The 24,092-nt window shown below is 45.7% G+C and overlaps 1 protein-coding gene across 2 annotated transcripts in view; it reads left to right on the forward strand.

Moving 5' to 3' along the window:
• Positions 1 to 24,092, forward strand: part of GRHL1 (grainyhead like transcription factor 1) — a 66,785-nt gene that overhangs the window by 38,338 nt on the left and 4,355 nt on the right. The window contains exons 9-14 of one of the 2 annotated variants that reach the window (XM_038740520.1): positions 8,120 to 8,278; positions 16,009 to 16,096; positions 17,925 to 18,064; positions 19,999 to 20,036; positions 21,253 to 21,344; positions 23,760 to 23,845. In XM_038740520.1, the coding sequence (XP_038596448.1) occupies positions 8,120 to 8,278; positions 16,009 to 16,096; positions 17,925 to 18,064; positions 19,999 to 20,036; positions 21,253 to 21,344; positions 23,760 to 23,845 (603 nt within the window). The remainder of the gene's footprint in view (positions 1 to 8,119; positions 8,279 to 16,008; positions 16,097 to 17,924; positions 18,065 to 19,998; positions 20,037 to 21,252; positions 21,345 to 23,759; positions 23,846 to 24,092) is intronic. The other variant, XM_038740521.1, reaches the window with a different exon arrangement.

Consider the following 24,092-nt stretch of genomic DNA (forward strand, 5'->3'; position numbering starts at 1 on the left):
CTGGTTGCTGGGAAGATGGATTCATATTCTCCCTCTCTCTCCCTCTGTCCCTTTCTTTCCCTCTCTCCTTTCATGGATTAGGGTATCTAGCTCACGTAATAATAATAATATTGGTATTTGTAAAGCGCTTACTATGTGCAAAGCGCTGTTCTAAGCGCTGGGGAGGTTACAGGGTGATCAGGTTGTCCCACAGAGGGCTCACAGTCTTCACCCCCATTTTACAGATGAGGTCATTGAGGCCCAGAGAAGTCAAGTGACTTGCCCGAAGTCACACAGCTGACAAGTGGTGGAGCCGGGATTTGAACCCACGACTTCTGACTCCAAAGCCCGGGCTCTTTCCGCTGAGCCACGCTCATGAGCAGAGAGGAGACAGCAGCGGTTGGATGGGTAGGGACCGTCTCTATAGGTTGCCATCTCCAAGCGCTTAGTACAGTGCCCTGCACACAGTAAGCGCTCAATAAATACGATTGAATGAATTAAGAAATAGAAGACCTACATTCTCTTCCCAGCTCCACTCCTGTAAGAAGGCCACTTGTCAGTTGTCGTGTCCTTGGGCAGGTCACTTCACGCCTCAGTCACCTCATCTGTAAAATGGGGATTAAGACTGTGCGTCCCAACCTGACTAGCTTCTATCTACACCAGCATGTAATATAGTGTCCGGCACATAGCGCTTAACAAATACCATTTTAAAAAAGAAAATTCTTTGAGAGCTGGTCTGTGTAAAGCATTAATATCGCCGGGCCTCCTCAGCTCTTTTGTACCAAAGTTGTTTCAATAGGAGGAAAGATCATGTCCTCCAAAACCCTTGCTATCACAAGGATTTATGAATAATAGTATAATTATTATTATGGTATTTGTTAAGCACTTGCTATGAGCCGGGCACTGTACTAAGCGCTGGGGTGGATACAAGCAAATCGGGTTGGACACCGTCCCTGCCCTGCATAGGGTTCGCAGTCTTAATCCCCATTTTACAGATGAGGCAACTGAGGCCCAAAGAAGTGAAGTGACTTGGCCAAGGTCACACAACAAACAAGTGGCAGAGCTGGGATTAGAAAGCATGATCTGACTCCCAAGCCTATGCCATATCCACTATACCATGCAGGGAGAGGCAGATTTTTTTTTCTTTAATCAAAATTTCCAACTTTCTCTTGGTCCTTGGCACCTTCTGATGTGCAGGATTGTGCTCATTTGCTGTGTAACCTTGGGTGAGATGCATTGGGTAACATATTCAGGTCAATTTAAATTTCAATCTAAAATTAGGCTAGGTCGTATGAAAGTGCATGTGGAAATATTTTGCGCTCTTCGAGGGAAAGGCACTATGTAAATGTGAGAGAACTGTATAATAAAATAAGTGGGAATGTGCCTGGCAACTCTGTTATAGTGTACTCTCCCAACGTGGCTCAGTGGAAAGAGCCCGGGCTTTGGAGTCAGAGGTCATGGGTTCAAATGCCGGCTCCGCCAACTGTCAGCTGTGTGACTTTGGGCAAGTCACTTAACTTCTCTCTGCCTCAGTTCCCTCATCTGTAAAGTGGGGATTAAGACTGTGAGCCCCCTGTGGGACAGCTTGATCACCTTGTAACCTCCCCAGCGCTCCGCCACTTGTCAGCTGTGTGACTTTGGGCAAGTCACTTCACTTCTCTGGGCCTCAGTTCCCTCATCTGTAAAATGGGGATTAAGACTGTGAGCCCCACGTGGGACAACCTGATTGCCTTGTAACCTCCCCAGCGCTTAGAACAGTGCTTTGCACGTAGTAAGTGCTTAATAAATGCTATCATTATTATTATTATTATTATTATTATTAGAACAGTGCTTTGCACATAGTAAGCGCTTAATAAATGCCATTAAAAAAACAAAACAAAACTGTGTGACTTTGGGCAAGTCACTTAACTTCTCTGAGCCTCAGTTACCTCATCTGTAAAATGGGGATGAAGACTGTGAGCCCCCCGTGGGACAACGTGATCACCTTGTAACCTCTCCAGCGCTTAGAACAGTGCTTTGCACATAGTAAGTGCCTAATAAATGCCATTAAAAAAAAAACTGTGTGACTTTGGGCAAGTCACTTAACTTCTCTGAGCCTCAGTTACCTCATCTGTAAAATGGGGATTAAGACTGTGAGCCCCCGCGTGGGACAACGTGATCACCTTGTAGCCTCCCCAGCGCTTAGTGCTTTGCACGTGGTAAATGTTTAATAAATGTCATTATTATTATTATTATTATTATTATTATTATTATTATTATTATTACAGTGCTGTGCACTTAGTAAGCACTCAGTGAGTGGCCTAATGGATTGAGCGTGGGCCTGAGGGTCAGAAGGACCTGGTTTGTAATCCCAGCCCTGCCACTTGTCTGCTGTGTGAGTTCGACAAGTCACTTAAAGTTCTCTGTACCTCATTTGCCTCATCTGTAAAATGGGGATTAAGACTGTGAACCCTATGTGGGATAGGGACTGTGTCCAACCTGATTAACTCGAATTTAACCAAGTGCTTACTACAGTGCCTAGCACATAGTAAGTACTTAAATATAATTAAAAATAAATAAATATGATTGATAAACTAAAGCTATTATTTGATGCCTGGGCAGGAATGCCGTGGCTAATAATGCAATTAGAAGCATTCTAATTTTGGAAACAGGAGGACAAAAGTTAAAACACACGCCATCATGGAAAACGGATGCTGGGTGTTAAAACTTTCTGAATTGATCGTGCTCGCTCAGATCCTGGGGTCCTAATCAGAAAATTCCAGCAGGTCAGGATAAGGGTGTGGTTTACATTGGATCGTCATGAAACCTCCATGCAGAGAGGTAGCACTGATATAAGACTCTTGTTTAGAGACTTTCTGGGCTCAGTGGGACTGAATAATTTCCCCAGGACAACCTGTTGTGTGTGTTTGGGGAATGGAGCCAAAGCCTTTTCTGAGGGGATTGGTTCGTTTATTTTTGGTTAGAAAATCTGGATTGGGCCCATCTGCTGTGGTGGCTGTACTGTGTGAGTAGTTTGCACAAACCACAGTCTCATTTCCTTTATTGGAAATCAAAAAGTGGACTGGGTCCCAGGTATCTGAAATGGTCTCGAGCCTCTTGTACGTCCCCCTGGGTGCTTGTTTTAAACTACCAGATCAAGAAAATCACTGTCCATCAGATTGGAATGAGCAAATTAAACACAGTTCCCAGCCTTCTCAACCTACTAGCAGAGAGGTTGGTTTTTAGACTATAAAAGCTCCTTATGTACTTCTTTACAAGCCAGTCCTTTCTAATAATCCTGACTCTTTCAGTCGTGTTTATTGAGCGTTTGCTATGTGCAGAATACTGTACTAAGGCTTCCGACACTTTTCATCATCATCATCAATCGTATTTATTGAGCGCTTACTGTGTGCAGAGCACTGGACTAAGCGCTTGGGAAGTACAAGTTGGCAACATATAGAGACAGTCCCTATAGGGACACTTTTGAACTGAAACAGCCATCTGTCTGGGGAGGGGGACTTTAAGGGCTGGGGACTTGCCTCGGTGCTATTTTGAGGTCCGGGGCCACTGATATTTCCGATGGGTTGTGCCTCCTCCTGAGATGATAATAATAATAATAATAATGATGATGATGGCATTTATTAAGCACTTACTATGTGCTAAGCACTGTTTTAAGCACTGGGGAGGTTACAAGGTGATCAGGTTGTCCCACGGGGGGCTCGCATTAATTCCCATTTTACAGATGAGGGAAATGAGGCCCAGAGAAGTGAAGTGCCCAAAGTCACACAGCTGACAATTGGCGGAGCCGGGATTTGAACTCGTGACCTCTGACTCCAAAGCCTGGGCTCTATTCCACTGAGTCACACTGCTTCTCTAATAATCCTGACTCGTTCATTCAGTTCATTCAGTCATATTTATTGAGCACCCAGTGGCTTCTCTGGACCTCGGTTGCCTCATCTGTAAAATGGGGATTAAGACTGTGAGCCCCGTGCAGGGCAGGGACTGTGTCCAACCCGATTTGCTACTATCCACCCCAGCGCTTAGTGCAGTGCCTGGCACATGGTAAGTGCTTAATAAATACAATAATAATAATTATTATTATATTATCATATAATAATATATTATAATAATACAATATATTATTATATTATAATAATTATTATTATTAAGTAGTACTTTGAAAGCTGCAATGCCAACATCAAGGGGCCCTGTCCCAACAGTTGGTTCTGTACTGACTTTGACGGGAGTTGACGGTGAATAGTGCTGTTATGGTTCAGTGAACTTTAGAATGATGGGGAGCAGACAGTTGGGTTTAATGCTTTCTAAAATGTCTTTTTTGTCTTTGGACTCACTGGAATACTCCCGGAGTGTGTGAGTCGGGAAAAGGTCAAGCGAGGAGATGGGAAATCACATTTACTGCTTTGAAAGGAAGGGGCATATTCTAACTGGTGGCTCTGATCCTTTCCCTAGACTACAATCCAGCAGCAACTTGGTCCCTCTCTGAGTCTGACGACAAGTATAACTGGAGTAGTTCATCTCAACTGATGAAAGGCAGCCTTTGAGATTTTTTTTTCCTTTTTTTTACTGTGAACTAGAAGTGACTCGGCACACCTTCCTCCTAGCGTCAGTCTTCCTATGAGCTCTATTATTGTTCCAGAGTTCACTGTACCTCGATCTCCACCAATTGTCAGCCGTGTGACTTTGGGCAAGCCACTTAACTTCTCTGGGCCTCAGTTACCTCATCTGGAAAATGTGAGCCCCACGAGGGACAACCTGATCACCTTGTAACCTCCCCGGCGCTTAGAACAGTGCTTTGCACATAGTAAGCGCTTAATAAATGCCATTATTGTTATTATCATCATCATCATCATCTATCGTATTTATTGAGCGCTTACTATGTGCAGAGCACTGTACTAAGCGCTTGGGAAGTACAAATTGGCAACATGTAGAGACAGTCCCTACCCAACAGTGGGCTCACAGTCTAAAAGGGGGAGACAGAGAACAGAACCAAACATACTAACAAAATAAAATAAATAGAATAGATATGTACAAGTAAAATAAATAAATAAATAAATAAATAGAGTAATAAATATGTACAAACATATATCCATATATACAGGTGCTGTGGGGAAGGGAAGGAGGCAAGATGGGGGGGATGGAGAGAGGGACGAGGGGGAGAGGAAGGAAGGGGCTCAGTCTGGGAAGGCCTCCTGGAGGAGGTGAGCTCTCAGTAGGGCCAATCCCGGCTCCACCGCCTGTCTGTTGTGTGACCTTAGGCAAGTCATTTGTTCAATCGTATTTATTATCTATCTCACTGCCAACCGCGTGTCCTGGAGCTCTCTCTCCAATCACACTTAACAGACCACCACTCCCCGCCTTCAAAGCCTCACCTCTCCTCCAAGAAGCCTTCTCGACTCAGCCCTCTTTTCCCTTATTCACTCTCCTTTTTCCAGTGTCTATGCACTTGAATTTGTGCTCTTTCAGCACTTAATATTCACCACACCCTCAACCCCGTAGCACTTGAGTATATATCTATCATTTATCATCAGCTTCTTGGGCGGGGACTGTGGCTTGTTGGGTAGAGCAAGGGCCTGGGGGCTCAGAAGGCCTCGAATCCTGGTTCTGCCACATATCATCATCAATCGTATTTATTGAGCGCTTACTATGTGCAGAGCATGCCGTGAGACCTTGGGCTAATCGGTCAACTCCTCCGGGCCTCAGTTACCTTGTCTGTTCCTCTCCCCCTCGCCCCCCTCTCCATCCCCCCCATCTTACCTCCTTCCCTTCCCCACAGCACCTGTATATATGTATATACGTTTGTACATATTTATTACTCTATTTTGCTTGTACATATCTATTCTATTTATTTTATTTTGTTACTATGTTTGGTTTTGTTCTCTGTCTCCCCCTTTTAGACTGTGAGCCCACTGTTGGGTAGGGACCGTCTCTATATGTTGCCAACTTGTACTTCCCAAGCGCTTAGTACAGTGCTGTGCACACAGTAAGCGCTCAATAAATACGATTGATTGATTGATTGATTGAATGGGGAATAAGATTGTGAGCCCCATATGGGACAAGGGACTATGTCCAACCTGATTGACTTGTACTTAAACAGTACTAAGAGAAGCAGTGTGGTTCAGTGGTAAGAGCCCGGGCTTTGGAGTCAGAGGTCCTGGGTTCAAATCCCGGCTCTGCCAACTGTCAGCTGTGTGACTTTGGGCAAGTCACTCCATTTCTCTGGGCCTCAGTTCCCTCCTCTGTAAAATGGGGATTAAGACTGTGAGCCCCCTGTGGGACAACCTGATCCCCTTGTACCCTCCCCAGCGCTTAGAACAGGGCTTTGCACATAGTAAGCGCTTAATAAATGCCATCATTATTATTATTACTATTGTCAGCTGTGTGACCTTGGGTAGGTCACTTAACTTCTCTGGGCCTCAGTTACCGCATCTGTAAAATGGTGATTAAGACTGTGAGCCCCACGTGGGACAACCTAATTACTTTGTATCTCCCCCAGCGCTTAGAACAGTGCTTGGCATGTAGTAAGCGCTTAAATACCATCATTATTATTATTATTATTATAGTAAGCGCTTAACAAGTACCATTATTATTATCTACCAACAATGCTATATTGGTTTCTGCCAACTGAGCACTTAGTACAGTGCTCTGCACCCAGTAAGTGCTCAGTAAATACCATTGATTGATTATGTCTATTGGGGCTGTCTCCAATTATTGTTTTCTTTCTAGGCCAGCAAGTCTGTCACTTGTGTAACAACTCATATATGTGCTGTTGGTCAAGTAAGAAGAGATGCAGCATGGCCTGGTGGAAAGACCACAGGCCTGGGAATCACAGGTCCTGAGTTCTAATCCCAGCTCTGCCAGTGGCTGGCTGTGTGATCTTGGTCAAGTCACTTCACTTCTCTGTGCCTCAGTTCCCTCATCCGTCAAATAGATTAAATCCTCCTCCCTCCAATTAAGACGGTGAGCCCCATGGGGGACAGGTACTGTGTCCAACCTGATAAGCTTGTATCCACCCCAACACTTAGAACAGTGCTTGACACATAATAAATGTTTAACAAACACCCTAAAAAAAAGGTAAGGGAAAAGACACATAGTAAGCGCTTAACAAGTACCATTTAAAAAGAAAAAAGCAAGGTACTGGATCTGGCTTTTAGCCTGATTCCCTGAGCGTGGGGATGTTGCCATCGAATGGTAAAGATTGCACTTCTCAAGCAGCATGACAGAGGTACAGTACCAGGGTAGTTTTTATTAGCTGGAAGGCAGGATGGAAATGGTGTTGCTACCATTTTCGTAAAGGGAAAGTAAGACATAATAATAATAATAATAATAATGGCATTTATTAAGGTCTTACTATGTGCAAAGCACTGTTCTAAGCTCTGGGGAGGTTACAAGGTGATCAGGTTGTCCCACGGGGGGCTCACAGTCTTAATCCCAATTTTCCAGATGAGGTAACTGAGGCACAGAGAAGTGACGTGACTTGCCCAAAGTCACACAGCTGACAAATGGTGGAGCCGGGATTTGAACCCATGATCCTCTGACTCCAAAGCCTGGGCTGTGTCCACTGAGCCACGCTGCTTCTCTATGCCTAAGTGGCCTGCGGGCGGGCCAGAATGAAAACACACAAGCTATTTCGAACCTCTCCGGAGGGTCTGAATTCAAGTCCCAGCCTTGTGGGCAAGGCTTTATGCAACTGAAAGTGCTTTTCTGATTCTCAACAAATACTTTGTTCAGCATCTTTGACCTTCCAGGAAACGGTCATCTTCGGACTGAAGCTCGCTGTGGGCAGGGAACACGTCCACCGACTCTGTTAACTGTACTCTCTCAGGCGCTTAGTACAGTGCTCTGCACACAGTGAGCGCTCAATAAATATGATTGATTTGATTGATAAATATGTCCGATTGAGCTTAACTCTAGAAAACTCTCCCTTGAATCGGTGGCCCTGTGAAGGGGTATGGAGCCTGTTTGTGTCTGCCCCGCCTCTCCCTCTCTGCCATTTCTTTGACCAAAATTCAACTTCAGAGAAACGCTTAATATGATTGTGACTTGGCCTATGTTGAGCTAGCCACAAATCTGCACCTTCGGTGACCTCGCGTGATTGTGTGGCTTTGCTCTTGACGGATGCTTTCTTTCTTTCCCTTTGCAGGTGTTCATTTCTGTGAACTGCCTAAGCACGGACTTCTCCTCCCAGAAGGGTGTAAAGGGGCTTCCCCTAAACATTCAAATCGACACCTACAGCTACAACAACCGAAGCAACAAACCGGTGAATCGAGCCTATTGCCAAATTAAAGTGTTCTGTGATAAGGTAAAGTCAGATGTGAGAGGAGCATTGACACTTTATCCCTTTTTGTTCTTTTTGTTCTGCATATTGGTTCCGGTCTTATTCCCCTACTGACTTGTATTTCGAAGAAAAGTGGTGACTTGTTTGGTGGAAAGGGGTCTGGGAACAGCAATTCTCAGACCGAGAACAGCCTGAGAATCAATCAATCGTATTTATTGAGCGCTTACTGGGTGCAGAGCACTGTACTAAGCGCTTGGGAAGTACCCGCAGGCCTGGGAGTCTAGAGGACTTGGCTTCTAGTCCCGGCTCTGCCACTTGTCTGCTGGACAAGTCACTTAACCTCTCTGAGCCTCAGTTACCCCATCTGTAAAATGGGGATTAAGACTGTGAGTCCTACGTGGGATAGGGACTGTGTCCAACCCAGTTACCTTGTATCAACCCCAGCACTTAGTACAGTGCCTGGCACATAATAAGCTCTTAAAAAATGCCATTATTATCATCATTATTTTCACTTGGCACGAAGATGAGGCCCTGGAATATATCAGGATGCTGTTGAAACGATCACACGTTCGATTACTGCGTCTTGTTCATTTTGCGCTTACGTCTCGCGAGCCCTAGTGGTTTTTAGGGCTGTGTGAAAATTACGACTCTCGAGTAGGTCTTGAGAAATAGCAGAGCAGGCCTGGTAAGTGAGTGGCTCACTTGGAGGTTTTCTGGGGCGTGGTGTAGTTGAGCTCCCAGAGTTGTCTCCCAAATCCCCCAAACCCCTTGGGAAACTGGATCAGTTCGAAGGCCTCCCTATAGGTTGGATTGCTGTTTGACAAAACTGGGACTTTTCCGGAGGATCCTGGTTAGAAGAGGACCTACTGGCCTGCCAAATTGTGATGCAAATCCCTAAAGGAGTTGGGGGCTGCGGGAGAGAGAGAGGGGGAAACTCCAAATGTGACTTGAGGCTTTTGGTGTAGGAAGACCCTGGTATCAGGAGGATGAATGAATGAAAAGTGGCATGCCCAGGGTCACACAGCAGGCTATTCTATTTATTTTGTTAATGACCTGCATCTAGATTGTGAGCCCGCTGTTGGGTAGGGACCGTCTCTATTTGTTGCCAACTTGTACTTCCCTAGCGCTTAGTACAGTGCTCTGCACACAGTAAGCGCTCAATAGATATGATTGAATGAAGGAATCAGGCCTGGGTGAAACCCAAGAGTCTGGCCAGAGCTGCGTCAACCTTGAGAAGGCAGAGAGTCAACCGTCCACCAGCTAAGTTCTGCTACAGGACGGTCAGAGAGGAAGCCATCTATGAGTGAGAGAACAACCGGACTTCAGACCAACAAGGAAGGTCCAGGGAGCTTTGGTGTCTAAAATTTTCCTCCAACAAAAGTTGAGATTTGTTTACCAAAAAAAAAAGAAAAAAAAAGTATGTACTCCTTGGGTAAAACAAATGAGTTAATAATAATAATAGTAATAATAATAATAATGGCATTTATTAAGCGCTTACTATGTGCCAAGCACTGTTTATTCATTCATTCAGTCGTATATAATAATAATAATAATAATGGCATTTGTTAAGCGCTTACTATGTGCCAAGCACTGTTCATTCATTCATTGTCGTATATAATAATAATAATAAAAATGGCATTTAAGTGCTTACCAAGTGCCAAGCACTGTTCATTCATTCATTGTCGTATTTATTGAGCGCTTACTGTGTGCAGAGCACTGTACTAAGCACTTGGGAAGTACAAGTTGGCAACATCTAGAGCCGGTCCCTACCCAACAACGGGCTCCCAGTCTAGAAGGAGGAGACAGACAACGAAACAAAACACGTTGATCGGTGTCGAAAGCGTCAGAACAAATAAAACAATTCCTGCGTTTTTCGAAGAACTGAGGGGAGAAGGCGCTTCTAAGCGCTGGGGTACCTAGAAGGTAATCAGGTTGTCCCACTTGGGGTTCACAGTCTTAATCCCCATTTTACAGATGAGGGAACTGAGATAAAAAGAAGTGACTTGCCCAGAGTCGCGCAGCTGACAAGTGGCGGAGCCGGGATCAGATCCCAAGCCCGGGCTCTTTCCACTGAGCCCCGCTGCTTCTCTAAGTCGGGTGTTTATTAGCTCTGACTTTTTCACTCCGCATATTCCGCTCCAAAGAATTTCAGTCCGACGTCTTTGGTGGCAAATATTAATCCCAGTCGCCTTTCCCTCCTTTCCCTTTCCCACTGCAACCTGGCACCGAATCCAATCCCGGAGGCCGGGGTGTTTTAGGCTTCGTAGACTTTGGCTGACATCTAGTGGTACACGGTACTGTCTCGGCGCTCAGAAAGGAGACCAGGTTACCTAAGTTGCGCCCCTCAAGTCAGTAGTCCAGTTGGCCGGCATCTGGGTGGATTTTTTGGACCGGGGGGGGGAAGCCCTCTTTTGCCAGAAATCCACTGCGTCAGTTGCTGTGTAGTGGGGGAGAAACTCAATCATGGTGTGCCCCGTTATCATCATCATCAATCGTATTTATTGAGCGCTTACTGTGTGCAGAGCACTGTACTAAGCGCTTGGGAAGTACAAGTTGGCAACAGATAGAGACAGTCCCTACCCAACATTGGGCTCACAGTCTAAAAGGGGGAGACAGAGAACAAAACCAAACATACTAACAAAATAAAATAAATAGAATAGATATGTACAAGTAAAATAAATAGAGTAATAAATATGTACAAACATATATACATATATACAGGTGCTGTGGGGAAGGGAAGGAGGTAAGATGGGGGGGATGGAGAGGGGGACGAGGGGGAGAGGAAGGAAGGGGCTCAGTCTGGGAAGGCCTCCTGGAGGAGGTGATTTTTTTTTTTTTTTTTTACTTTCCCGTTATGCAGGGAAAGTAGCAGGCTGGTGAAATCACCCACTACTCAATCAGTTAATCATATTTTTTTAATGGTATTTAAGTGGCTCCTATGTGCCAGGCACTGTTCTAAGCTCTGGAGAAGATACAGGAGCCGCAGCGTTGCTTGGGAGTCGGAGGACGTGGGTTCTAATCCCGGCTCCACCACTCTCTGTTGTGTGACCTTGGACAAGTCACTTTACTTCTCTGTACCTCAGTTCCCTTATGTGTAAAATAGGGATTAAGACTGTGAGCCCCACCTGGGACCACTTAATTGCCTTGTATGTACCCCAGCGCCTAGAACAGTGCTTGGCACATGATAAGCAGTTAACAAATACCATCATTATTATTCATTCATTCATTCAATCATATTTATTGAGTGCTTACTGTGTGCAGAGCACTGTACAAAGCACTTGGGAAGTACAAGTTGGCAACATATAGAGACGGTCCCTACCCAACAGTGGGCTCACAGTCTAGAAGATTATACAAGCTAATCAGGTTCATTCATTCATTCATTCAGCCATATTTATTGAGCACTTACCATGTGCACTGTGCTAAGTGCAGGTTGGACACAGTCCATGTCCCACATGGGGCTCACAGACATAATCCCCATTTTACAAATGAGGTAACTGAGGCACAGAGAGTGAAGTGACTTGCCCAAGATTACATAGCAGACAGATATTTACTGAGCGCTTACTGTGTGCAGAGCACAGCACTAAGCACTTGCGAGAGTATAATATAATCCAATTGGTATAGTCCCTGCTCAGAAGGAGCTTAACGTACTCACCCTTTTGTATTCTCTCCCAGTGCTTAGTACAGTGCTCTGAAAGCAGTAATAATAATAATAATAATAATAATGGCATTTATTAAGTGCTTACTGTGTGCAAAGCACTATTCTAAGTGCTGGGGAGGTTACAAGGTGATCAGGTTGTCCCACGGGGGGCTCGCAGTCTTAATCCCCATTTTACAGATGAGGTAACTGAGGCCCAGAGAAGTGAAGTGACTTGCCCAAAGTCACACAACTGACAATTGGCGGAGCCGGGATTTGAACCCATGACCTCTGACTCCCAAGCCCGGGCTCTTTCCACTGAGCCACGCTGCTTCTCTAAATGCTTAATAAATGCTATTACTGCTTGTCCTGCCTCAACGTGTCCCTTGATTGGCAGATTATTTCCTCGTCCCAAATCCAAGCAGTCCCCGGAGTCCAGACTGGCAGGAGATTGAAAGGAGCCGAGCGGCGCCACATCTACCCATCAATCAATCAATCAATCAATCGTATTTATTGAGCGCTTACTATGTGCAGAGCACTGTACTAAGCACTGAGCACTGTACCCATCCCATCCATCCCCCCAAATTACCCAAATTTCCAGGGATAGATAGGTAGGCACTTGGCCAACTGCCACGCTCCGGGGGTCTTCCCCAGGCCGGAGGTGTCCCAGGGGGCTCAGTCAAAAATTCTTGAACATTGACCAGCCCTGGGAATTTGAGCGAGAACAATCAAAATAAGAAGGTGCAGTTTCTCCGGACAATGGCTCCTTCCCAGTTTAGGGATAACCATGGAGGGCCTCAACGTCTGGAGTGAACCAAGGACTCTACTAGCCTCCTAAAGCTCTCCAGGGGAAATCCACATTGGGCTGGGGTCCCCCAGGGCACCTGAATTTATAGGGAGCACACTCATTCATTCATTCAATCATATTTATTGAGCGCTTACTGTGTGCAGAGCACTGTACTAAGCGCTTGGGAAGTACAAGTTGGCAATATAGAGACACTCGGCTCTCCCCGGCGCTCTGTCTCCGAGACCCATTGCGTAAAGTGTTACCGATTGGCTTTTTTTTTTTCGTTTTTGACGCTGCCCCCTTAATAATAATAATAATGATGGTATTCATTAAGCGCTTACTGTGTGCCAAGCACTGGGGGGAAATACAAGGTAATCAGGTTGTCCCACGGGGGGCTCACAGTCTCAATCCCCATTTTACAGAGGAGGTAACTGAGGCCCGGAGAGGTGAAGCGACTTGCCCGCAGTCACACAGCTGACAATGTGTGACAATGTGTGACAATGGAGGAGGTGGGATTAGAACCCACAACCTCTGACTTCCAAGCCATTGCTCTTTCCACTGAACCACGCTGCTTCTCCACGAGCTTCAAAGAGTATCCACCTCATGGTGGTCTAGGGGGATTTGGTGAACAATTCCATGAGTGCCCTGCTTCTACCTTTCAGAACTTCCCCATTTGTTGAAACTTCTTCAGATCTTTTTTTTTTGTCCCCCTTTACTCCCTGTTCCTCTCCAATACCCACCCCTCCTTTCCTGTTCCCTTCGGATCTTTTTTGGAGCCGTTAGTATATCACTCGACAAATCCTCAAAGCACTCAAACATTAATTGACGCTTTTGATTGCTTTCTTCTTTCTAGGCTGAGCCTCCTCACTTCCGTGGACTATTTCTTCCGCCTCCTTGACTCTATCCTTTCCTGAGATTTGATTCCAAATTCACCGCTTCCCTGCTGCATTGCCTGGTAAAAATGCAGCTCCGCCCTACCTCCTTCCCCTCCCCACAGCCCCTGTATATATGTTTGTACAGATTTATTACTCTATTTTACTTGTACATATTTACTATTCTATTTATTTTATTTTGTTAATATGTTTTGCTTTGTTGTCTGTCTCCCCCTTCTAGACTGTGAGTCCATTGTTGGGTAGGGACCGTCTCTATATGTTGCCACGAGCGTTTAGGACAGTGCTCTGCAATAAATACGATTGAATGAATAATAATAATAATGATGGCATTTAGTAAGCGCTTACCATGTGCAAAGCACTGTACTAAGCGCTGGGGAGGTTACAAGGTGATCAGGTTGTCCCATGGGGGGGGGGCTCACAGTCTTAATCCCCATTTTACAGTTGAGGTAACTGAGGCCCAGAGAAGTGAAGCGACTTGCCCAAAGAATGGTAACCCACCTCCTCATGCTGGCTCTTTATACTTTTTCACAATTGGCACTTCTGGCCTCCTTTCACGATGCGATACGATTTAATGAGGTATATATCAGCTATTCTCCAGCAATGATATAGTTCCATTTTGCTCTGTAATGCAATTTCCATGATTTTTGTTGTTGGCGTGCTAGGAAAAAAATAGCCCGGGCATGTTTTCATGGTATTTATGAAGTGGTTACTATGTACCTATCACTGTGCTGAACTCTGGCGTAGATACAAGATCATTAGATCAGTCAGAGTCCCTGCCTTACATGGGGATCATAGTCTAAGCGGGAAGAAAGTGTTTTACCTCCATTTTACAGTTGAGGCAACTGAGGCACAGAGAAGTGAAATGACTTACCCACGGTCACACAGCCAGCAAGTGGTAGAGCTGACACGAAAGCAACCGTCTCCCGTCTCCTATTCCCGCGCTTTTTCCACTAGGCCAAGCCACCTCCCCGCCTGTTAGAAGTTGGGTCACTGGGAAGCTTTTTGTCATGCATGGAAGCCCTCTAAATCCACCACCTTGGCAATCCACCTCTTGACTGAAAGACACTTTGGCTCTTCAATGCTACATGTCTTTCTTCCTAGTAAGATGCAGCTCACTGACCTTGGAAAAACAAAAGCAGCAGACTGACATCCAACTAGTGTAAACAGAATGGCAATTTCTTTTTGTTTTTTCCATCTGCATTTTCTCCCTCTCTCCCTCTCTCTTTCTCTCTCCTTTAATGGAGAGAAGATTTAGCGAATTTCATTTGCCAACAACGAATCTCCCTGGAATCCAGTTGCTATTGAAGAAAGAAGTCACTAACCTCGTAGGCGGTGGTATTTCCGGGAAAGATTTGGGCCTGGTTTCCCGAGCTGTGCATTTGGCCTCTGTTAATAAATAGATGTTTGGGAAGCTAGATGGAGTTTCTCTTTTGCTCCTTTAAGGATCGCAGTTCCTCGCACACCTCCCTATCTCCCCTTTGTAGACTGTGAGCCCACTGTTGGGTAGGGACTGTCTCTATATGTTGCCAACTTGTACTTCCCAAGCGCTTAGTACAGTGCTCTGCACACAGTAAGCGCTCAATAAATATGATTGATTGATTGATTGATTCACTGCGTCCTTGCAGCCTCCCCCTTCCAAGCATATCGGCAGTGATGCAGCCATTTCTTCTCCTTTAGTAGTTCTTCACTCGCCCCAGGGCCCAGACCTTTTTACTCTCCGTAGATAATGGCTGTTTTTGAGGGAGAAATAGGCCTAGGGACTTTGAACCTTTGGAAGAGTTCAGGATTTGGAATCATTAGATTGAAAGTGTTCTTAGGCTCCGTGTCCTGTGGAAGGAAGAACAGCCTAACCCCTGGAGAAGAGGAGGAGGAGGAAGGGGGGGTCATGTTTTGGCAAGGGGAGCAGAAACATTGCGTTCATTATCACAATTTTTCATTCATTCATTCAATCGTATTTATTGAGCGCTCACTGTGTGCAGAGCACTGTACTAAGCATTTCCCAATGAGAGCTCTTTTCTAATCATCTTGACAGTTAATTCTGCCTATTCCCTTCACCCTCCTGCTCTTGTTATCTGGAGTGGGAGGGCTAGAGAAAATAATATCAAACGAGTGCTGTCCTCTGTCACATATAGTTCACTACGTGACGTGATTTAATCCATTGCCCAGCAAAGATGTGGGTTTTTTCTTTTTTTTTTTTTTGATCAGCTCTTCAAAAATGGCAAATCAGTAGACTACCTTCTCTTTTTGGCTCAGCTCAGGACCAGTATTGCCAAACTCTCCAAGGGAAACGGTCTTCATCGACTATGAGTAGTTCGTGTATTGGAACTTGTTTCTAAAGAGGGGACCCGGGTTTTTCGTTGGCCAAGACCTCTTTGAAGAAATGAGTTATGGTCACCCAAACAATTATCTTTTTTTTTTTTTTAAATCTCTTGACTGTTAGGGAGCTGAACGGAAGATCAGGGATGAAGAAAGAAAGCAAAGCAAAAGAAAAGGCAAGTGTACTGACCCCAGCTCCCAGTTGAATGCCTGTAAGTAGAAATGTTTCCACCAAGTTTTTAAAATCTTCATTTACAGTGCGGAATGTGGTTCATGCCAGCTCCACAACATTTATGTACAGATCTGTAATTTATTTGTATTAATGTCTGTCTTCCTCCATTCATTCATTCAATCGTATTTATTGAGCGCTTACTGTGTGCAGAGCACTGTACTAAGCGCTTGGGAAATACAAGTCGGCAACATATAGAGACGGTCCCTACCCAACAACGGGGTTCACAGTCTAGAAGACTATAGACTCTAGACTGTAAGCTCACTGTGGGCTGGGAATATGTCTGTTTACTGTTTTATTATACTCTCCCAAGCACTTAGTACAGTGCTCCACAGACAATAAACGCTCAATAAATACGATTGAATGAATGAATAGTACTGGAATTGCAATTATGGGTGGTTTTTGCTGTCCAGGAAGGGGGAGATGGTAGAAGACTAGACTAGACTGTGAGCCCACTGTTGGGTAGGGACCGTCTCTATATGTTGCCAACTTGTACTTCCCAAGCGCTTAGTACAGTGCTCTGCACACAGTAAGCGCTCAGTAAATACGATGGAATGAATAGAAGCACCTCCTTCTAGGAAAAGCAGCATGGCTTAGTGGAAAGAGCATGGGCCTGGAAGTGTGTTCGAATCCCGGCTCTGCCACTCGTCAGCTCTGTGACTTTAGGCAAGTCACATAACTTCTCTGTGTCTCAGTTACTTCATCTGCAAAATGGGGGTTAAGACTGTGAGCCCCACGGGGGACAACCTGATTACCTTGTATCTACCCCAGCGCTTAGAACAGTGCTTGGCACATAGTAAGCACTTAACAAATGCCATCCTTATTATTATTAATGACTTTTCTACATAAAGAAACAGAGGCACTGAAAGGCTAAATAGCCTGCCAAGAAATGGTAAAAAGAGCATTATGGCTGAATTACTATTAAAATCAAAGAGTTCCTGGTTCCCCGTTGTAACTCAGATTAGTCGCCCACTCCTCCAGACAGTCGAACGTGAAGTTGGGGTTTTTCTCAAATCAGCCATCTGCTTTAATTCAGAAAAACTGGAGTTTCCAACAGGGCATAGGTACTAACATCTGCAGTATTCACAGGTCTTGTGTTTGGGCATCTCCCGAACCTGCCCCTTGTTTAGTTTTGACTTGAGCATGATGTCGAGGAAACGAGGGGCGAATGTGGCTCTTTTCTGCGTGCAGAGTCCCAGCTGCAGTACATGTGCTTCCGAGCATCTGCTCTCGGAGCAGACAGGCTAACTGGCTGGCTCAGTGGACATTGGCCCTTCAGCGCACGAGTCAGGGTTTTTTCTTTCCTCTCCGCATCCTAAAATGCAGAGTCCCCATGCTACTTCAAAGGACAGTAATGCAGCTGGAGAACTTCATCATTAAGAACTTCAAGGCCAGATGACAGGAGAAGATGGAGTCTGTAATTTCATGTAAAAAGGGAGGCAGAAAGCAGCTGCTCAGTCCTCTTATCGTGTGTATTCGACTCCTCGGGGCAACACGAGGGTGAAAATCAGACTGTGGGATGTCGGCACACCATGGCTTCGAAGCCATTTTCAGATGTTTATTACAATTTCTAGCTGTGATCACTTTGGGGCTGAAACTCTAGGGCTGGCTTCCGTGCCGATAATTTATGGAGTAACGCATTTCACGCCCCTTTATGGGGGCTGGTTCCCATGTCTACCAACTGATTTCTCCCTCTGTCTCGAAAGCGGCAAACGGAGCTTTGTGCAGTACTGATCTCATTTCTGAAATGTGAAAGCAGCCGGTCCGGCTGAATGTATATCAGTATTTTTCCTCACCTTTTTATCTTTCAGTTTCTGATGTCAAAGTACCTATGCTTCCTTCTCACAAGCGAATGGACATCACCATTTTTAAGCCCTTCATCGATCTGGATACCCAACCGGTCCTCTTTATCCCTGATGTGCACTTTGCCAACCTCCAGCGGGGAGCTCACGTAGGTGTATTTGGAACCTGGGAGGGGTGGCGGGCATTCTTCTTGTTGACATGCAAGAAAGGCACATGCAGGCTCACATGACGCGTGAGAAGCAGAGTGGCCTAGTGGATAGAGCCCGGGCCTAGGAATCGGAAGGACCTGGGTTCTAATCCTGGCTCCGCCACTTGTTTGCTGTGTGACACTGGGCGAGTCACTTCAGTTTTCTGTGCCTCAGTTCCCCCTTCTGTACAATGGAGATTAAGGCTGTGAGCTCCATTTGGGACAGGGACTGTTTCCAACCCAATTTGCTTATATCATCATCATCATCATCATCATCATCAATCGTATCCACCCCAGCGCTTAGTAGAGTACCTGGACTGTCTTCTAGACTTGTCTCCCCCTTCTAGACTGTGAGCCCACTGTCGGGTAGGGACTGTCTCTATATGTTGCCAACTTGTACTTCCCAAGCGCTTAGTGCAGTGCTCTGCACACAGTAAGCGCTCAATAAATACGATTGATTGATTGATTGATTGACTTCTAGAAGTCTTCTACAACTGTGAGCCCGCTGTTGGGTCAGGACCGTCTTTATATGTTGCCAACTTGTACTTCCCAAGCGCTTAGTACAGTGCTCTGCACACAGTAAGCGCTCAATGAATACGATTGAATGAATGAATGGAACATAGTAAGCGCTTAACAAATGCCGCTGTTATTATTATGCCACAGGTCTGATTCGACAGGAAAGAGTTGCGATGTGTAGAAGTGAAAAAGCTTGGGCCTCATTTGTAAAGGTAGCATCTAGGAAACGGTCTAAAACACGACCCTTCCGTGGTCCTAGCCCGCGTGTGAGAACCGAGTAGGTTTTGAGATGTAGCCCAGGACTTACTTTCCATCAGCTTGACTCTCTCAAGGGCCATGTGGAATTCCAGTTTTGTTTCTGGTTCGCTCTTGGATGAGAACCGTAGTTCCATGCAGTGTGTATTAACTGATTTCCCAGATGCCATAGGTCTCCAAGCCTGCGTCACCAGGTGAATGGGCAGTGATGGGGTGCAGTGAGCTCAGTCAGCCCCTGGGATTCAATGAATCAATCAATCAATCGTATTTATTGAGCGCTTACTATGTGCAGAGCACTGTACTAAGCGCTTGGGAAGTACAAGTTGGCAACATATAGAGACGGTCCCTACCCAACAGTGGGCTCACAGTCTAAAAGGGGGAGACAGAGAACAGAACCAAACATACCAACAAAATAAAATAAATAGGATAGAAATGTACAAGTAAAATAAATAAATAGAGTAAAAAATATGTACAACCATATATACATATATACAGGTGCTGTGGGGAAGGGAAGGAGGTAAGATGGGGGGATGGAGAGGGGGACGAGGGGGAGAGGAGGGAAGGGGCTCAGTCTGGGAAGGCCTCCTGGAGGAGGTGAGCTCTCAGCAGGGCCAGAGACAGAGACATCAGCCGTGTTTTGCGGCACCCAAATGTGCCGGGCGGTTGGCGTCGAGGCCGTGGGTGATCACGGCAGAGGAACCTTTCAGGCTCACCGCAGGCCTGTGCATTTCTGGCCCTCTAGCCAAATGCCCGAAGATCAATCTCAGAAGTCAGAGAGTCACTCTGGGCTTTCTATTTCGAGTTCGGACTGATCACTTAGACCTCTTGGGACTCTGCGCTCATTCTCCGGTCCTTCCGCTGGTGGAGAAGCGGGGGCGTTCAACTGCGCTGGGGACTTTGGGCGAGGTGACTGGAAAGAAAGTCTTGTGGATTTTGAGAAGGAAAGATGAGGGGGCTCTGAAAACTGGGGGAGGGATGAACGGGCTAGTTGGAAAGAGGCTGGGTTGGTGGTGAACCCGCCAACACCCTAATCCCCATGTATCAATCCTCATGTACAAATTTAGGATCTGAAGTCTAATTTACATTTTAGTATATTTTGAAAATATCCATTTTTTTTTTTAAAGGTTCTTCCTATTGCATCGGAAGAACTGGAGGGAGAAGGGTAAGCATTTTGGTTTGCATTCTTCTCTTTTGTTTTTTTTTTCCTTCTGGTGAGTTCAGCCTTCCTTTACAACTATGAGAAACCACGTGGCCTAGTGGATAGAGCGCGGGCTTGGAAGTCAGAAAGCTGTGGGTTCTAATCCCGGCTCTGCAACCTGTCTGCTTTGTCACCTTGGGCAAGACACTGGCTTCTGTGTGCCTGTCACCTCACCTGTAAAATGGGAATTGAAACTGTGAGCCCACGTGGGACAGGGACTGTGTCCAACCCGATTTGCTTGTATCCCCCAGCGCTTAGTACAGTGCCTGGCACATAGTAAGTGCTTAACAACCACCACAATTATTATTATTATTATTGTTAATAACTCAGAGCAGTACAGGTGCCCAGGCCGATGCTCCTTCTGACTACCGGCGATGAGGTTTCTGACTAGATCTCTCTGTTGGCAGGGGATTTAGACTAGCTCAGGCTCAGAGATACTATTTTCGGTTTTGTCAGGTGTGAAGAATAACAGCCGGACTTTGTAGACAAGTGCACAATTGCAGTGCCAGTCATGGTGCACAGCCGCTGGGTGATTCAGGTGCCCCAAAAAATTAGGTTGTTTTAATGAACTTTCACAATAACTTGGGACAAGCAAATTTATTGAGGCCTTATTACCACAAAGCCCTTAGAATGTAAGCTCGTTATGGGCAGGGAATGCCAGTTTGTTATATTGTGCTTCCAAGCACTTAATATAGTACTCTGCTTACAGAAATCACTCAATAAGTATGACTGAATGAAGAATAACATTAATAAAGCGGAGGTACTCTCCTAAATGCTTAATGCAGTGCTCTGCACATAGTAAACACTCAAGAGATACCATGGTTTGAATCCCGGCTCTGCCAATTGTCAGCTGTGTGACTTTGGGCAAGTCACTTCACTTCTCTGTGCCTCAGTGACCTCATCTGTAAAATGGGGATGAAGACTGTGAGCCCCCTGTGGGACAACCTGATCACCTTGTAACCTCCCCAGCGCTTTGAACAGTGTTTTGTACATAGTAAGCGCTTAATAAATACCATCATTATTGTTATTATTGTTACCATTGAGTAATTGATGGGCAGGAGTGTTAGATGTCCTCTCTACTTTTTCCGTTGGCGTCTCCCCTGTTCTGTAAGAGAAGTCATTTTCCAATTGGAGTGACGTCGTGATGGTGCCACTAACAGCGCATTTGGACCCATTGCAGGTCTAACATGAAAAGGGGGCCGTATGGAGCTGAGGATGACTTTGCTGCTCCACCTCCTGCTAAACTGACCAGAATAGAGGAACCAAAAAGAGGTGAGTTGCATCTGGATGCCACTGTCAATTTCATTAGGTTAGAAAGAAGGCAAACCAACTGTCATTTGGGCTTTAAATTGGCTGGCAAACGGTGCTTCTACCGTCATCTTCCGATCTAATATTTCTCATCTTCGGCAGCCCACTTCGAAGCTCCTCAGATTTCTCTCTCTTTCCATTCTGTCCATCAGCCAACCCTACCCTTCCTCCACAAGATACCCCTTCCACAGTTTGTTGTATTAGAGCTCAACAGCAATGGGACATTCCTCATCTCTGAGCTCTGCTTCTCGACTTGTTCTTGAGCTTTGAGTCCTTCTCCATAAATGGGAGCCATTACCCGGCCCCAGTGGAGACCCCGTTTTCTGAATGACGCTAATTGCCGTTTTGGTTCCAAGTCAACTGGGTACACTTGGGGGTGTTTAACAACGAGTCTCCCACATGTCTACCATGTGGGAGAAGCAGTCAATCAATCGTATTGAGCGCTTACTGTGTGCAGAGCACTGTACTAAGCGCTTGGGAAATAAAGTCGACAACACATAGAGACAGTCCCTACCCAACAGCGGGCTCACAGTCTAGAAGGGGGAGACAGAGAACAAAACCAAACATACTAACAAAATAAGTGGTTTAGTGGAAAGAGCACAGGCTTGGGAGTCAGAGGGCATGGGGTTCTAATCCTGCCTCCGGCACTTGTCTGCTGTGTGACCTTGGGCAAGTCACTTCACTTCTCTAGGCCTCAATTCCCTCAACTGCAGAATGGGGATCAAGACTATGAGCCTCAGGGGGGACTGGGATGGGTCCAACCTGATTGCCTTGTATCTACTCCAGTGCTTGGCACATAGTAAACGCTTAACAAATACCATAAAAAACACATTTTGATCTTAGAGAGAATCAGGGTTTGAGTCGTTGCTTTCCCAACTGTTGTAATCAGAATAATGAATCGTGGTTTTTATAAAGTGCTTGCTGTTGGCTAAGCACTGCATTAAGTGCTGGGGTAGATTCCCTATAGTCAGATCAGAAACCGTTCCTAGCCCACACAGGGCCCACAGTCTGAGTGGGGGATGAGAGTCAGGACCTCATCTCTATTCGAGAAGCAGCGTGGCTCAGTGGAAAGAGCACGGGCTTTGGAGTCAGACGTCATGGGTTCGAATCCCGCCTCCACCACACGTCTGCTGTGTGACCTGGGGCAAGTCACTTAACTTCCCTGAGCCTCAGTGACCTCATCTGTAAAATGGGGATGAAGACTGTGAGCCCCACGTGGGACAACCTGATCACCTTGTATCCCCCGAGTGCTTAGAACAGTGCTTTGCACATAGTAAGCGCTTAACAAATGCCATTTATATATTTATACATATTTGACAGATATGAGTTTGTATCCACCCAGACTCGCGCTCTCTCAACTAAGCCAGATCATCTGGATTTGTACTGTCAAAAGTGAACGCGTCGTGAATTTTTTTGCCGTTGAGGAGCACCCAGAGCAAGGGGACAATGAGAGAAAACTGAAAAAAGCACCCTGGCCTAGTGGATGGAGAGAGTGGGCGCCTGAGAGTCAGAGGACCTGGGTTCTAATTCCTGTTCTGCCATTTGCTTGCTGGGTGACCTTAGACAAGTCACTTAACTTCTCTGTGCCTCAGTTACCTCAGCTGCCAAGGGGCCCCATGTGGGAAAGGGACTGTGTCCAACTTGACTAGTTTATATTTATCCCAGAGCTTAGTATAGCAGGAGCAGCAGCAGCATAGTCTAGTGGAAAAAGCGTAAGCCTGCGAGTCAGGGGACCCGGGTTCTAATCCTGACTCTGCCACCTGCCTGCTGGGTGACTCTGGGCAAGTCCCTTAACTTCTCAGTGCCTCAGTTATCTCATCTGTAACATGGGGATTAAATCCTCCTCCCTCCAACTTAGACTGTGAGCCCCATGTGCAACAGGGACTCTGTCCATTCTGAAAAAATTGTATCTACCCCAGTGCTTAGAACAGTGCTTGACACCTAGTAAGCGCTTAACAAATACCGTTTAAAAGAAAAAAAAGTCCCAGAAGAGGCAGTGACTCAGGGAAAATGGAAAAACGTAGGGCCGAGAGAGATTTTGAAGGGGATATGTAGTTCAGCTTGTTTTACTCAGGACCATATTTAACTCATCCCAGACTTCTAAAGATTGGAAAGAAGATGTTTTTGCAGTACTTCAGTCCGGTGGGTTCAACAGCCATCACTGTCAAGAAATTCTCTTGCATTACCTTGTAATAATTCAAAGCGAGGGGACGAAAACAAAGCTGAAAACAAATACGGTGTTGGGTGTGAAGTTTCTGTTTTGGTATTGACCAGAACTGCTGTGCCCTATGAATTTCCCATGGGGGACATGAATTAAACTAAACTGCCCGTTTCTTTTCTCCCTCCATCCTCTCGCCACCTCCATCGACTTGCATTCAGTGTTGCTCTATGTTCGAAAGGAATCCGAAGAAGTCTTTGATGCGCTGATGCTGAAGACGCCGTCTCTGAAAGGCCTGATGGAAGCTGTAAGTAGCCTTTATAAGAGACTCAGGATTGGAATAAACATGAACGTGACAGCCATGGGTCAGGGAATTGCTAAAAATCAGCCCAGATGGTCACACTGGCTTCTGTGTAACGAGTCTTCAGCTTAAACCATGGGAAGACTTGTCCCTTCTGCAAGGGGACTGCATGTGGGCACAGCTAATGGCCCTCTTCTAAGGCCATATTAAGGGTCCCTACCTCACCTTGGATTTTGGGCCAGTAAATGGTCCT

This window comes from Tachyglossus aculeatus, chromosome X1 (genome assembly GCF_015852505.1).
Source record: "Tachyglossus aculeatus isolate mTacAcu1 chromosome X1, mTacAcu1.pri, whole genome shotgun sequence".
Classification (NCBI taxonomy): Eukaryota; Metazoa; Chordata; class Mammalia; order Monotremata; family Tachyglossidae; genus Tachyglossus; species Tachyglossus aculeatus.